The sequence below is a fragment of the Gouania willdenowi genome, chromosome 1, assembly GCF_900634775.1.
Source record: "Gouania willdenowi chromosome 1, fGouWil2.1, whole genome shotgun sequence".
NCBI classification, from domain to species: domain Eukaryota; kingdom Metazoa; phylum Chordata; class Actinopteri; order Blenniiformes; family Gobiesocidae; genus Gouania; species Gouania willdenowi.
In genome coordinates, this window is record NC_041044.1 from 15,556,196 (window position 1) to 15,573,548 (window position 17,353).

The 17,353-nt window shown below is 40.3% G+C and overlaps 2 protein-coding genes across 2 annotated transcripts in view; one reads left to right on the forward strand and one right to left on the reverse strand.

The window, feature by feature from the left end:
- Nucleotides 1-17,353, forward strand: part of gna12a (guanine nucleotide binding protein (G protein) alpha 12a) — a 40,138-nt gene that overhangs the window by 6,162 nt on the left and 16,623 nt on the right. Inside the window, exon 2 of the mRNA XM_028459156.1 lies at nt 841-1,059. Coding sequence (XP_028314957.1) covers nt 841-1,059 — 219 coding nt within the window. The remainder of the gene's footprint in view (nt 1-840; nt 1,060-17,353) is intronic.
- LOC114470815 (dynein regulatory complex subunit 2-like) lies at nt 12,831-14,323 on the reverse strand. The gene has a single exon (XM_028459148.1). It carries the CDS (start codon nt 14,230-14,232, stop codon nt 13,054-13,056), a length of 1,179 nt encoding a protein of 392 aa, XP_028314949.1. The 5' UTR covers nt 14,233-14,323; the 3' UTR covers nt 12,831-13,053.

Below are 17,353 nucleotides of genomic sequence, written 5' to 3' on the forward strand. Positions count from 1 at the left end.
GGCAAAACGTGATGAAAATAGGTTTGGTGCAGTTGCAGAAAAACGGTTAAAAAAAATAACCAAAAATGGATTCAAATTTTTTCAAACAATATCCTGGCGACCCCCTTCCAGTGTCTCGCGACCCCAAGTGAGGTCCACTCCTGACCTCAAGGTTGAGAACCCCTTGGGTAGTGTACATGCTCAATAAGAAGGAAAATCCACACATGCACATAAAATAACATACAAATACCAGTACACAGTAGAAGCTAATCCAGGCTCAGGCCCAAACCAGGATCTTCATGTGTCACCACCAACATATAATGGGGTAAATGGATCACTGGTAGCAACTGGGTCAAATGTTCTATTCTGTTCCCACACTTGGACAGTCACTCTGTAAAGTAGGAGGATTTAATGGTGAATCATGTGAATAACAATCACAAAGTGAGTCACACTGGTTTTCGTTCTCATGTTCAAAAAGTAGTTAGGCCTCACAACTGCACAAGGCAGCAGTAAAAGTAAAATGATGTCGGAATGATAACAGGCACAAAATGGCTTCTAGTGTACTGTAGTTAGGGATGATCACTCAGGATGGGACCTCCCACAACTTCAGACCTCAAGGTTTACTTCAGAAAACCACCAGCAGCCACACATGCACGGGTTTGAGTGAGACACGTGTGCTGCTGTGTTAACGTCACTCTGTGTTTATCAGTGAGGTCAAACGCAGTGCTGAAGGTTTACTCATGAAGCAGCACAGGAAGGAGCGTTATTTAATCAGTGCAGTCTGGAAAAATTCTGCTGACATTACCAAAAAAAAGTTGTGCGCTCGTTGTGTGATATGTGTGTGTGTGTGTGTGTCTGCAGGGTATGCGTGTGCTGGTGGATGCTCGAGACAAGCTGGGCATCAGCTGGCAAAGCTGTGGAAACGAGAAGCAGGGCATGCTGGTGATGTCGTGGGAGGGGCGTGTAGGAGCCTCGGGGGTGGAGCCCAGCGAGTTCCAGCTGTACGTGTCGGCGCTGAGCGCTCTGTGGGCGGACGCCGGCATTCAGGAGGCCTATGCACGGCGATCAGAGTTCCAGCTGGTGAGTCGATTAAAAAGCCTAGCTTTCTAATGTGCTGATGAACCTTCAGCAGTGATTACACTCACTGGTGCTTGGACCCCTGCAGTACACGCTATCATGGAGGTGAATTTGCTATATATTTATATTTTTTCAGATTTTATTGATTTTCTATCCAATTTTGCATTCATTAGACAAGTTAACGCTTCACTGTTTTTACATTTTTGCGAAAATATTATGAGTCTATGAGTGAAACCATGTGTGTCAACTGTAAGGGATGGCACGCATACAGTACACATACTGTTTGTGTAGTACTAGGCAGTGCTTAAAGGTCCCATGTCATGCTATTTTTCACCCATCTCCGTTTGTTCTAAGAACCCCAAAAACATAGTATTTGAGGTTTATTTTCCCAAACTTGCCTGTTTTCCAGAGTTTTAGCCTCTGAAAAGTCACTGTCTGAGCAACTCTACACAAACAACTCTACACAAACAACTCTACACAAACAACTCTACACAAGCAACTCTACACAAGCAACTCTACACAAACAACTCTACACAAACAACTCTACACAAACGACTCTACACAAACAACTCTACACAAACAACTCTACACAAACAACTCTACACAAACGACTCTACACAAGCAACTCTACACAAACAACTCTACACAAACAACTCTACACAAACAGGCTGATTTGCGGCTAGTGATGTCACTGAAACAAAAAGACGTCACGGATCTAATCTCAGCCAGTAGCAAAATTCAATTGTAATAACCGGCTTTCAACCCTTAGAGGGTAGTCAATCTGACAATTTACTATTTAAATACTTTGACTAACATACAAAGAGTGTTACTAGGATCAATAACCTACATTACTTCATAGGTAATCATATATGTATTCAGCAGAAAAAGGTAGTACACTTTAACCTCTGTTGTAACACCATCTTATTCTATGGAAATTATCATGCCGGTAATAAAAATACCAAATGATGCTCAGATTGTCGGTAATATTTGATTAAACTTTGACTACACAATGAAAATGGTTACCTTTAATTCTCAGACATTCTGCTTGAAGGATTCATCCAGCCTCATCAATTTGAACCCAATTTAAGTGACAAGGACGTAGTCAGTACGCTATTAATGCAGCAAATCAAGTTATCTGTGCTCAGGCTAGAGCAGGAGGCAGACTGAAAGATACTGAAGAGTTTAATTGTAGCTTATATTAAAGCTATTAAAGGCTATGAGCATCAGCGCCATGGAGCCGACTTCGGTTGTGTCTGAAGCCATCATTTTGTCAAAATTACAGAATCCATTAGAAAACTTCTCTATGACTACTGTTGTAGATGTTGTGACAAATTTGGTGCGTAATGATGGCGGCGAGCCTTTGGCTGCGCATTAATAAGGAAATTATGTTTCCAGAAGTCTTCTTACAGTTGTCTGCTACATCATGTGGCATCTTTGAGAGTAGCTTATGTAATGGTAATATTGATGATGCTATCTAACTTTGTAGGTGAGCTATCAGCACCGCGGTGTAGCTAAAGAAACCTCGCAAGATCCTCCCTCTTGCGTCACAATCCAAATAAGGTCCTTTTTCAAAAAGGAGACGTGCAACACGCATAAGCAACATTAAATGCATTAAAAATATATGAAGAAAGAGGGACAAAATAGTGTAAAATATTTCATGACGCATTATGTAGAGCAGTGTTTCTCAAAAGGGGGAACGCTATGGCACTACTTCAGAGAGAGAGAGAGGAAAATTAACAAATGAAGCATAAAAAATATAGGGATTTATATAATGTTACTTTTTGGTTAAAAATGATAATCATACTTGATATTACCAGCAACTCACAAAAATAAGAGAAAAATATTCTGAATAAAAAAAGACCAAACAAACAACAACAAACTACACAAAATTACACCAAACACACACAAACATCCATTCTAAATTAGTGGGCACCAGTCCAACCAACACGTAAAAAACGCGTACCCTGCGCCTGCACGTCTGTACGTCTGATCTACATTTTCCATAGACTTAGAATGGGTACACAGGCACAATGCACAAGTCACGTCCGCATGTGTGCTTGCAGACGTTTTAATGTGCATACGCATTAAAGTGTATGCACACCTACGTCACACCTGGATGTACACCTAACAAACATAAATATATCAGTCACATGTAGACGCAGGTGTGGCGTAAGTGAAGCTATAACGATCAGGTGACCTTCACTATAAATTACCGACTACGTGACATGTAAAGATTAGAAAAAAATGTTAGGCGTTTACACTTGTGTAGGTAAGTGTGTGAGTGTGAGTGTATAACGGACCACCATTTAGTCCGGTTACAATCTGTGTCACGACACCCGTCCATAGAGTGGTAGTGACTGTAGTGTTACGCTCTGAGTCAGATCGTTGCTGTGATTGGACAGGGTACAACGCCCAACACTCACACACACTTACTGACGTGCACGTGTGTACACTCCTGCACGCGTAAGCGCCTAACAATTTTTTCTACGTGTTTACATGTCATGCAGACGGTGCTGCATAGTGAAGGGCACCTGACCACTGTAGCTTCACTCACGCCACACCTGCCACTACACCTAACTACTTTAATTAGGTAAGTGTAGTGAAAGTTAAGCAGGCAGGTACATGTGCGATGGACTGGTGCGCATGAATTTAGAATGGATTTACCCCCCATAGTGTGCGTGTGCATTATGGTCAAATTTGCATTAGTGTCAGTTTCAAGAGGATTTAACTTTTATTCTGAACTAAAGAGGAATTAAAGCTCCCATGTAAACGTCAGTGTCTCAAAGTGTTTCTGAAATGACCGGAAATCATAAAAACTATAGAAATAAATTGATTCAGGAAACACTAAATACTGTTTCATTCCACTTATTTACCAATTTTGATTCTTTAAAATGTGTGTTATCACTCCTTCATTCCATCATAATGCTCTATAGTTGTTTTTTCACAGAATTCTGAGCAAAATGTTCTACAGGTAGTTGGACATATGAGGTACTTGGATTCAAAAGTAAGAGAAAGGGGGTACTTGAGCTAAAAAAAAAGTTTGAGAACCACTGATTTAGAGTGTGTTCTTGCCTTTAGCATCAACATAAAAAATGGTGTCATATACCAGTACACTTTTAAATATCTTAAAACCACAACAACTTCAACTTTTTTTGACTACCTCTTAGCAAAAAGTATATACTTGAAGTTCATTTTATTAAGTATCGTTGTGTATAAGTATAGCAAGTATACTATGGACCATGCACTTGTAGGGTACTAGAAAGTATAGTAATTTAATACTTCTTTGGACTAAATTGGAACATTTTAAGTTTATGAAAGTATACTGTAAGTATACTTTATAAGGTCATTTTAAGTTTACAAAAGTACACTTTCAAGTATACAACAAGTACATTCATCTATATACTACTAGTGTACTAAGTATATACTTTATACTATTTTAAGGGTACAAAAGAACACTTTCAATACTGCCTCAGTTTTAATACAAAATAAGTATACTTGTAGTACAAGTATAAGCTTTAGTATTAAAGTATAAGTGCAAGTTTAAGTATTAATGTACTTAGTCTTAGACTATTCTTTATACTTTTCAGTATAAAGCAAGGCAAGGCAAATTTATTTGTATAGCGCATTTCATACACAAGGCAACTCAATGTGCTTTACATGATAAAACATTCAATTGTTTAAAATCAATAAGAACATTTAAAATCATCAGTAAAATCAATTCAAATCATCAACAAACACATTACATCAAAAACATGACCAAAAATCTCTCTCTCAATCATACGCAATAGAGAAATTAAGTGCCTTTAACTTTGAGTTAAAAATGTTCACATTTGATGCTGACTTCAGCTCTGCTGGCAGTTTGTTCCTCTTCTTTGCAGCATAACAACTAAAAGCAGCATCACCAGCATCAGCTAAGTATACTTCTCATAAGTATATAAAATATAGTATATAAAGTGTACACTACAAGTATACTGCCTCAGTTTTAGTATAAAATAAGTATACCTGTAGTACACTTGAATAAACCACTTTTTGCTAAGCGATGTTATATTAGCATTGTGCAAGGAAATGTACCTTAGCACACCCCAGTTATAGATACAATGCATTAGTGTTTGTTGTGTGTGTGCAGTAATAGGAAGACCAACACAATATTAGCCAGGTGTTACTGATTAACTCAGCTGACCTTGTTTCTTAGCAGTTAAAGGTAGGGTCGGTAACTTTCTAAACCTAGCTTGATTTCGATGTAGCATGCTCCGACAGCTCCGCCTTCCGACTCCCCCTCCCCCCTGTGCTTCCTCTGAAGCCACCCCCCCTCACTCACATGGACGCGCACGCAGAAGCAGACCTCAGCCAAGTGTATGATGTCGCATTCAGCGGTAAGATATACTTTTACACGCACCTCTCAGACAGTGACTCGGGAGCAACAGTTGACACAGCGGGGTTAGGTAGTCTCACAAGTGAGTCCTTCCACGGCGTTGAAGTCGACGGAGCACAGTTATAGCTAAAAAGAATCACAAATATCCTACATTACAGCTGTTGACCGCCCTGCTGAAAGCAAACACAACACACACGCTCAAACACGCACACAAGTATACTGTACACACTGTAGCTGCTAAACTAGCTCGCACTAACAGAGAATCAACAGTACCATCGGGCTAATCCAACAACAGAAATACTTTGCGACATGTATCGCTAACGTTAACATCTGGCTAATATGACAAATAGCTTGAATTGCTTCCACTATTTTAAAAGATAACACAATCACCCAGGCAACAAAACAACCTTACCTGTCCAAAAGTAATTCAGCAACCATAGCATCAGTTTTCAGGCCCTTGTCCTCCGTCAATTGTCGCCATCGTTCAAAAGATGTTCCGATGCAGATTTTTGTCTTTCCTCTCGCTAAATCCAAAGACCTCTTTTTTGCAGCTTTTTCTAAAAACGTCTTTCTTTTCTTGCCCTTCTTAGCAGGGCAAGACGTTACCAGTAAACGTGGAATAGGTACTTTCTCCGCCATTCTGTTGTCTACTTTCGGGCTTCCTCTAACAACGGTGACGCGCTTTTTAATGTACGCTCGTGCACGCACGGGGCCGTGAACAAGCAGGAAGTCCAGGAGACGTGATTGGTTGAAAAAAAACGAACCGTGAAAATCCCATTGGTCGCAGTTATTGCAGATTTACAGACGCTACAGTTGACAGATTTTCTTCGTTCCTTTTTCAGAATACATAAGATCTTCACATCTGTCCGGACATAATGAACATTTCTACCAAAAACTTGAAAAGTGTATCTGGAGATAGTTACCAACCCTACCTTTAAGGGCCTTTGGATTATTTTAATATTCTTTGCATCTGTTCTCATAAACTTTGTGGAAAGTGATGTCTACTCTTTTATGACATTAAGTCTAAAGTTCAGTCTGGGTAAGGAATCCTGATCCGTCAGCGGTTTCTCACTGATGTAGGATCATTAAATGACTGAAGAGTGTCCAAACATTTCTACTGCTTTATGGCTTGTTATGAAACCCTGGGCTTCATCGTCTGTGGATGTTTTCCTATTAGCTAGTGTTTAGCTGTTGATATCTGCATGCTAGCAGGAAAGTTTTTCCTTTTCAATCAACACCAGTGAGCTTAAAGCGTCTGAGTCTTTAACTGGCTCCAATATGTGGAAACCTGTCAACCAAGAGAGAAGTGATGTGGAACTTTTTTTATTGTGTTGTTTGCTGTTTTATCTTGTTTTGTTGTTGTTTGGAGGCTTACCAAATGGGTAACTGTTGTTCTCTTGGCTGAAAATATACAGCGTACATGGTCAACTGGCGCTCCGGGAGCCACATGCGGCCCACGGCTTAATTATGTGTGGCCCCCAAAAGTAAATGCACAAAATTACTTCAAAAACACTTAAAATGACAGAAACACAAGATGATTACAAAAATTGAATAGCATTAAATATACAGGATGACAATAAAAGAGTACAAACACTCCAAAAGCACAAAAAATTGCACCAAAAACACAGAAAATGACTCAAAAAACACCCCAAATGACTACAAGTTATTATGAAGTTGACTACAAAGTTTAATAACAGTAAAATATACAAGATGAAAAAACACAAATGACTCCAAAAACACTTAAAATGACAGAAAAGTACACAAATGTTTGCAACAATGTAATAGCATTATGGGCCTATACTAGGAAGATTACGGCCAATCACAATCACAGTGAAACTGGAGAGCAATTTACGTCACAATTGAGGAATAATCTTTTTAAAATATGAAGAATTAAAATGCATTAATTCAGAACAAAAACAACACTGTTGCTGCAGTAATATCAACACGGAATTAATGTGGGAATTGATGAGTGTTAATGCTTAAATTAGTGAGATTATAAACTGAGAATAAAATCTGATCAGTTTCACTTTCACTTTTACCTTGTCTGTGGCTCTGATACTGCGTTCATATAGATCAGCCTAAATCATGAGCTGTAATATATTTTTAGTTTATATTATCTTACAGGACTGAGGCTCTTTGCACCTTTGATTAGGTTTTCCAAGAGAACTGATTGGTCATGAAGCAGGACTTTAGTTCTCGCTCATATCTTATCCAGAACAAAACCTGGTCCCGACCAGGTAAGTCATTCAGCCGAAGTTGCCATGGAGATTTAGCTCCGTAATTCGTTCGCCAGCTTCGTAGTCCAGCACACACTCATTAAATCTCGGAAGTTAGTGCAATAACAGGAAATTTAGTTTCGTAGTATAGATGTTCTAATATACAAGACGACAACAAAAACACCAAAAAAATGCACCAAAAACGCACAAAATTACAACAAAAAACATAAAATGAGAGAAAAACACAAATAATACAAAAAACACATAAGAATACGAATGACAATGATGTTCAGATTGGTTAGATTATTGATTACATACATTTACAAAATGAATAGAAAAAATAGTTTGGTAGAGCCTTTACAAGATGTCTTTGTGATTAATTGGATTGTGGAAGGCAGTATTTTTTGTGTTTTTTGAGCAACTCTTAAATTTGGATATCTTTAGCGTATGAGCTATCCATCTCCATCTGACTCATAATATTAGTGTGTTTGCCTTGTTTTTACATGCTTTATGGTCAGTACATAATGTGTGCAAAGTCAAGCTAAAATGATTGCAGCTCTTTCTAAAGACAGTGATGGATCATCAAACAGGTGCTGATAATGCCACTAAAAACACTTTTATTATTCCCTCCTTTTCATTTCTCATTTCATTATTTTTCTTCCCTTCACGACAGAGTTGTGGTAGCTCTACTTTAGTTAAAATATATATATATTGTTCGGTGAAACTTCCAACCTCACATCCAATAATGTTCACTTTGTTGCATGTGGAACATTTGAAATAAGTTAGATTATTAATGTTTAAAATTGAATGTTTGACAATCGTATAAACTATAGCAGACCTTGACTTAATATTAATCAGTTAATGGTTTAGTAAAGAATAGGTTGTGACTTGGAGGAATTGTTTGGGTTTTATTGATGAAGCATTGCTCTTTTTACTTGTTGGTAGTTATTTTTCATTATTTAACTACTGATAAGTTAACGGTAGAAGAAAAATAATTTAGTTACTTTTTTTACTCCCTGTGAGCCTGAAAAGGAGCAAACAAGTCAAAAATGGTTAAATGGATGGATTTTATTGCTACTTTTAGTTATTTTGGAGTTGAATATTCCTTACTTTTCTCTTTTGTTTGGATTTATTCTAGAAACATTTTACATTTTATGACTTTCAGTATTTTCTTGGTTGACAGGGCATTATATTATCATGAAATAGATTCCAGAGTTTGAACATAATATGGGCTTTGTCTTGTTATTAAGTGGGTCCCAGTGGGATTAGTTGAGAACCTAAGAGTCATGGTATTAGCTCATAGGTTAATCAATACCAGTCAGTGACTTCTGCAGTCAAAACTGTGTTTTTCGAATCACTATGTGTGTTTTTTGGTATTGTTTTTTGTGTTATCGTTGTCATTTTTGCCATTTTTGCTGTAATTTTGTTGGCATTTTGTGTCTGGAATCATTTAGTGTATATTGGTTTTTTGGTTTTTGTAGTAATTTTGTGTTTAAGTGGTTATTTAGTGTGTCTTAGTTTGCATTTAGTTTTTGTGTGTTTTAGGAGTCATTTTGTGTATTCTTGGAATCTTTTTGTGTGTTTATGTTGTTACTTTATGCACTTTTGTTGACCTTTTGTTTATTTTGCTGTCTTTTTGTGTGTATTATGTTGGGCTTTTATATAACTTCTAACTTCATGAATTATAATGTTGTTGTTGCTTGCTGTATATTGTTTGAATTGAGGACTAAGAGGTTGGTTAAGGGTGCAGTGTGTTCCATTTTAGTTTGACCATTTTAAATTGAGGGCTGTTCTGACACAAAAAAGGCCCAGACGCCCACACCACAAATAATATTAAAACCTATATTTTCATTGATTAGGAAGCCTAACAAGGTAACCAATAAATAGGATAGAAATTAGATGATATATATTTGTTTTTAGTGTATTTTACAGCTGGTTTAAGACCCGTTATCATAAGAGATGATAACGGTAAGTTAACACAAGGTTAACTTTTTATTAGATTATTTTTTTCAGGCTTAGTAATTGTGATTATGTGTGATTGAACTTTAGTGATTGAGAACGCAATTGTAATTTACTTTCTGAGAATAACAAATAATTGTATTTAATTTTAACGCCTGTCACTGTAATCATAATTGAACTGTAATTGAGCATGGGTATTTGAAAACTTAATTGTAACTGAAAAATGTAATTGACCCCAACCCTGGTGTGTTCCAGCATTTTAAAATTGTAATGCAAACAAGGAGAAGCTCGCCTTATTTACCAAAGCCCTGTTAGGCTAAGCGCATGGCAGCGACTGTTGGTGAAATTTCATCTGTATCTAAACGAGTCAAAATATGAAAGCGATTCCATGAACGATTCCACTCACGAGCTGTTTGAAGAAGTGTTTCCGAGATAAGCTTCAATACCTGTTTACAGAGTCACTGAAGGACATCATAGAGCCTCATCTGTCATTAATAATCCCCAGCTATTCTATATCAACAGAGTGAATGTGTCCCTGGATTTCTCCATCAGCCCATAGCTTTGTGTTTTTAGTGCACTAAGAATTAATTGTGGCAGTATGTTTTGTCCCCCCCCATATCATAGAAGGGGACACAGCAGATTTACTGTCCACTCTGGAGCTGTGAGTGCCGACCTTTCACCTTGTAAAGCATTTATCAGTGACAAAACAATCAGAAGTCAGACTGAAGCCTCTTCCTCCTTCCTCTCACTTAACATAGTGTGTGTGTGCGTGAGACGTACAGCTTTAGGGTCAGACTGCCTTGTCTTATCAGGAGTCGGCGTGTGATAACGTTAGTACGTTACAGCTGCAAAGGGCAGAAGCAGACGTCCTTTTGTTTTAAACGCCAATCCACAACCCAAGCAGACACATTTAGACGTGATTTTGATGGCCATCGACTGCTTCTGCTCTATCCCACGCATCAATCCACACTGATTCAGAGGTGTTGGTGTGAGCTACGTGCCACCCAAAGAGATATCCTATTGAATCGCTTCAGTTACTATGTCACGTCTAATTTTATTTATCTTATTTAAAGGAGACCTGTAGTGAAAATGTGTTTAACATTTTACCAATATACCAAATATGTGCACCTTTTTATTTAAGAAAAAAAAAAAGTGCACAAATATGGCGAGTAACTGTGATGAAAACTGTGTGAAAGGATCTGTTCATGGAGGGAAGGATGCGCCGGATCAGCACCTGATGAAGCCGTAAAGAAATTTTGCCACAAGGAAGTAAGAGGGAACAATTATGTGGGGGTGTGGTTAGTGCCATAACACCCGCCCATGTACAGTAAGCAGAAACGTAGTGCTCTGAACAAGTATGTTCACAAGCTGCATTGATATTTTCTGTGAAGATAATCTGTCGCGACCGCGTCTGATTTCAGATGTAACTTTTGCTTCGTGCCCATTAGCTTAGCCCATTAGATTAGCCCACAGATCCCTCTCATAGCAGCTTGGCTTGAAGCGGTCCTCTCAGTTTCAGAGCAAAAAGCTGAGAAAATAGGCTTTTTCTAAAAAGAAATCTCTCAATTTTTTATTTTTTATTTTTTGCTTTATTGAAAACTATAACATCTGAACACTGATTTCCTTCTAAAAAAAAAAAAAAAAACAACACAGACAAGGCTTTTGATAGCAAAATTATTATTATTATTATGCTATCTGACTCATAGTTAAATGTTTTGCTTACTGTGGTTTTATCTGACCATCGCAACATTATCAATAATCCACTCAGGTACACACATGTTATGTGTCAGTATGTGGAGCTGTGAGCTGCTGGATACTTCACAATATCACTTCATAGCGCCATATTCTCTCTTGTCCCTGCTTCTCGCTCCTTAGCTTATGGTAGCATCAGTGGCTAATCTGTCATCTAAAGGTGCGCTGCTGCCACCCTTAGGGCACCAGTTGGTCACTACATCAACAGAGAAGCCTTACGTTCACAGTAGAACTCTTTCACAGTGTATCCAAGCAACTTCTGTGAAAAAACACAATTGACGAGTTTTCTCGTCAATGGCACTGAGTGAGTTAATGGTAGATGAGGAAAGGGTAACTTAATACTTCTGTCAGGATCATCCATCCATCCATTTTCAGACCCATCGCTTGTTCCTGAGCAAGGAGCAACAGGAACAAGCGGTGGTCTACCGATGCCTATCTCCAGTCCACACTGGGCGCAAGGCCGGGGTACATCCTGGACAGGGCGCCAGTCCATCGCAGGGCAACATAGACACAGACAACAACTTACATTCGCATTCACTCCTATGGGCAATTTAGAGGCTCCAATCAACCTATCAGTCATGTTTTTGGATTGTGGGAGGAAACTGAAGTACCCAGAGGAAACCCACGCAGCATGGGGAGAACATGCAAACTCCACACAGAAAGGATCCAAGTGTCCACACCAGGGCTTGAACCCAGGACCTTCTTGCTGTGAGGCGGACATGCTAAACACTAAGTCACTGTGCGGAGAGAACGCAACATGGAAAAAATTCACAGAAAGGTCGGAGGAACCCAGGCTTTAGTTCATGTGTAAAGCACTTTTTAAGTTCTATGATGCTAAAAACAACTCCCCATCCTATCTTATCCTATCTTAGTGTGAGGGTGAAGCACTAACCCACACATTTCAATCATTAGGATTTTTAAAATAAGTCGTCTGTGCATAAGCCATTCTGTGTGTCCGTATTAACATCTGTTTGCGTGTGTCATTGAACCGGGACACTCTGTTGGCTGTCTCTGTACACGTGCGAAGAAGATCTGTAACTTTTTGAAACGTGTAACTTATGCAATACCGGGAAAAACAAGAGGAAAAAGAAACTATTGTCAAAAAGAACAGGAGAAATGGACACTGTACATGCTACGATTTAAGCACCAATACTGCTTTATTTGTCATAACAAAGAGATTGTCTAATAAAGCTGATCAGTTACGAGGCTAGATACAATCCATTGATTACCTTTGAAAAAATGTTTAGATTGATATGTGTCTTTTTCAGGTTTGTACTTAACTCTTAACAGCTACAGCCGCAGGCCTTTTAGCAGGCTTGTTTTGCGTAGGAATGGTTGCTATAAGGCCCCTGGACACCAGTTTTTTTTCCCCATGCATACTGTTGGTCTGAGTTTTAGACTCTATGGTGTCCATAGAGTCACCCATCACCCGCACTAAGCACCAAACCTTGGGGGACCGAGCCTTTGCTGCTGCCGCCCCCACCCTCTGGAACTCACTCCCTCAACCCATCAAGATTGCAGACTCAATACAGAACTTTAAAACTCCTTAAAACCCTCTTTTACTTTGATTGCTCTTTCTTTATTTTTCTGTGTTCTGTATAGCGGCTTTGAGTCCCAAAAAAAACACGACAAAAATTTAATGTATTATTATTATTATCCATAGAGGTTGTTTTGTTGGATGTCGTGAGGCAGACAAAGCTACATCTCCTCCTTCTCTTTGCGCAGATTGATTGTCTCTTTCTTCTCCTTCTCCAGCACCAGTTTGGCTTTGCTGATACGCAAGATCAGCAGCTCTAACCCCTCTATATGATCCGACTTCATAGCCAATGAGCTTTTGGGCACTTTGTGTTCCTCTGAGGGTGGAGACAGTGACAATGATGATAGTAAACCAGCATGTTTGCTCTCCAGCTTTTCACAAATTTCAGCCCCCCGGATTATCTTCTCCTCCTTATTGATCAGCGCCTGTAGCCTTTTGGAGGCTTGGTTTCCCTGCACACAGACCCGTGTCAGACGCTCCTTCGCTGATTTGCTGGTCTGATTCATCTTGTTCAGTAGCTCCTGACACCTTTGTTTTTCCTCACTGATGGAAGCCATCAGCTCATTTTCCATGGCGTCTACCATCAGTGTACACTGTTTCTCATTCAGTTTGTTCAGTACTTTCACTGCTTTCTCTAACCTTTCTGTTTCAGCCCTTATTATCTTTTTTCTTTCTTCCAATTCATTAACATCGTTCTGGTCTTCTTCAATGGTCTTTGTTCTGCCAAGTCTTTCATCCAAAGGGATCGTCTTGAGTTCGTGCAACTGAAGCATGTCTTGGTTCATTTGGTAGAGCTTGTCCAGCTCAATCTTGTCCCGCTGCTCCGCCGATAGCTTCAAATGATCCACTTTGCCTTGGACACGCTGGGTCTCATCCAGCAGTTGCTTCCTCTCAGATGTGGATTTTCTTTTTGTGTCTCTCAGACAGTCAATCCACATCTGCTGCAGCTTGACCAGAAAAATATTGTCGTTCATGTCAAGTAACTCCATGTGCTGCTGGTGAGCACGCTGCGCCAGTTCCTTCTTACGCTCCAAAGCCACCAGCTCCTGTTCCAGTTTCTCCACCACACTGTCCAGGTTTTCCAGATGCCACTCTGAGTCCCGCTGGACCTCCAACTCCTCCATTCGATCTTCATTCTGGTGCTGAAGCAAAGTTTTTTTCAAGCTGTTACCGAGCTTCGGCCTGTTGGTCGTGCTGTAACTTTGCTCGACCTGTATCTGGTGCAGTAGGAACTTTTCGAGCGCCTCCTCTTTCTCCTGTTGCTTTTTCTGCTCATCCTCAGCATTCAGCTGAGCCTTCTCACTAGACTTCCCCTTTTTTTTCCCTTTCTTTGGAGGCATTTTTCTAGCACTCGTAAGTGGGGTCCTTCTTGTGTCTGATACAGAAACTGTGGTTTTTAAAGGAGAAAGAACTGCAGGGTGCTCTACTTCAGAGGCAATGAGTGATCTGCTTTCCAGAGTTCTGAGCTCTATTTCTTGGTTACGTTGTTCTTTCTGATGACATCATTCCTGCTGCTAGCATGGCATACTGTTTCAATAAGCTTTCATAAAGCAAGAGAACTGGTGAAAGAACTGCAGGGTTCTCTACTTCAAAGGCAGTGAGTATCTGCCCTTCCAGAGTTCTGAGGTCTATTTTTTGGTTGCCCAATGTTTGTTCTGATGACATAATTCCTTTTTTTTTTTTTCTGTCTGCACATGCTGTCAAAGGTCAACACTACAAGAAGTGCAATCTTTTTTAGACAGCAATGCATTTTATTTTTTATTTCTTGTTATTGCAATTAAATTAATTGCATTATTTTATTGCATAATTGTGACCATCACCAGCCCTCCCTAAGGAAGGGTAAGAAACACTTTATTAAAGGGAGAATATAAAAAGAGAGGGCAGTGTTACACCTAGGTGAGGGGGGGGGGGGGGGTGGGGGGGTGTGGAGGGGGAAGAGAGCAGGGAGGAGCGATTTAAGGAAGAGAAATGGAAGGGTGGGGAAGAGTTGATTACTGTAAAGTGAGATGTGAATTTGTAGGTGTGAGGCTTAACTATAATGGTGGTGGCTGTGGGCAGAGGGAAGGAGTGAGTGGTAATACCTGAAACAGGTATTTGGGATCAACGTGTCTAAAGTTAAGCCCACTACAAGTTTTATCCCACAGTCCAAGGCATGCTTGTGCATCGTAGACTGATGTACTGTATGTTCAAGAAACTGCCACTGTAAACCCAAGCGCTGCCCCTGACTCGAGGACGCAGCCAGAATAGCAGAGGCCAGCGAGCCCAGGCAACCCCCCCCCTGCCGAGCAGCCCCCCAGACGCCCACAAGACACCAAGCCGAGGGGCAGCCATCGCCCCCACATACACACCCAAGAAAGCACCTAGAAGCCGAGGAGCCAGCGCACTCCGCCATCGCCCCCAACCCCCAACCCCAAGGCCCCCCACCAACGGTGCGATTAAAATTGGAGGGATTGGTAGGGCAATTTGAGGTGTGAATGCCGCCCCTGCGCCACCACTCAGTAGCACAGGCGGCGGCACCCTCCACCCTCAGCCCCACCATCCAGCCCCCCAAGGGTTGGGTATGGGTGTGTGGTGCACCAAGTGAGTGAGCCAGACCAGCTGGGAGTGAAGTGAGGTGTTCATTTTAGGAGGCCTGTCTGGTGCGAGCCCGGCCCGTCCAATTACTGACAATTCCTGCTGCTAGCATTGCAAACTGTTTCAATAAGCTTTCATAAAGCACATAGCCTCTTCTTTCTTTAACTAATTTGCAAGTGTTATATCAAACACTGTTAAAAGTGAAATATCATAAACAACATTTTTCAAAGTGTATGAAATATCAACATCATTTAATGTTCTTAGATAAATTACAATAAAATATACACCACAAGGGTTGGGGGGGAGCACCACGGTGGCTTAGCCCGGGGGCGCCCTTCGGACAAGTGTTGGGAGTGTTTGCGTTGGGGGCGTTGCTGGCGTTGACTGATGCAAGTTTGCCTGGCACCTCTGAAGGGTGCCGTCTGCGGGGTGGTGGCGTCCGCTGTCCTGGCTTGGGGGTGCCGTTGGCCGCCTGGTAGGGCTGTCTGCAGTTTGATGGGTAGGTAGCGTGTCTCCTCCTCATGGGGGTAACTGTTGGCCAGTAACACGCTAAGTGTGGGCGTTGAACCTACGTGCTCCTGCTGGAATGGTCTACCAGCGGAGTTATACGTTATTCTGTGAAAGGAAAATCAAAAAAGTGGTATCAGTAATAACATGGGCTTTTTGGAAATTTATTTTATTTTGTTTAATTTGTTCTGAATGTGTCTGCTTAATGCTAAAATGACAGCTGAGGTCTGTTGAATACTTTATTTTTCAGTCAGATTTGGCTGTGCTTCAGCACAAATCCACAAACTCAGATTTGCGTACACAAGGTCAGACTTGACGTGAGATCTGATCGTAGCATACGAAGCTTGCATGAATATGGTTCAACGCACTTCGTACGGTCAGATCTGAACGTACGAACGATTGATAAATGAGGGCCAATGACTCCAAAAGCACAAAATGACAGGAAAATGTGTCAAAGTACAACAAATATACACACATTGGCCCTCATTTGTCAACCGTGCATACGTTCAGAGTATGTATGTATCAGTAATATGATGAAATATAGGTGAAATTGGCTAAAAGCATAATTAACACAGACAAGGGGCAACAGATCCATTTTTGACATGTGTCATTTATTACCTAAAACAGTCGATAAACCTCAGATTTTCGTGTCTCCCCAGGATCCCTGCTGTGAAGTTTTACGCAGCTCACACAGGGGGGCAGACGTCACCTGCTCGGTAGCTGATCCTTCACAAAGTGTTTTTATGAGCTCCTTTATATGGTGGCTGACAGTGGCAAATGTGCAGCAAACTGCAAAATGCTGCAAACACAGAAATGCTACAAAACTGTACCTTTTGGTCTAGTTGTAATATTGAGAAAAAGAAGATCTTTGTTTTGCTCCACCTCAGATGTGAGGATTTCCTTTCCTTTCTTGCCAGTTTGTTTGACCTCAGTGGGCAGGGCGTCCAAACCAGGAAGATTCAAGGACGTACCATGTTAATTCAAATTCAGCCGCCGCATTTATCAACACCCAATAATTTGTACCACTGGATTGGTCAGATACGAATGTTTCATAAATCACGTGCGAGTCCTGTCATACAACCAAATGTGTACTCAAATTTGCATCAGTTTTCACGCAAGGTTGATAAATGAGGACAATGACTCCAAAAACACACACAAAAAAATGACAGAACAATACACAAAAAATATCCTAAAAACACAAAAAGAACAAAACATAAAAAAAGGGAAAAAAAATACAACAAAAACACACAAACCCTTTGTTATTTTCTGTATTAATGCTCAGAATGGTCATTTTTCTGAAGCATAATATGAATGTTGATAATGTGGTCCTCGCACCAGACAATCTGTGATTAAAGTTTCCCATCTCGGCATTAGATGGTC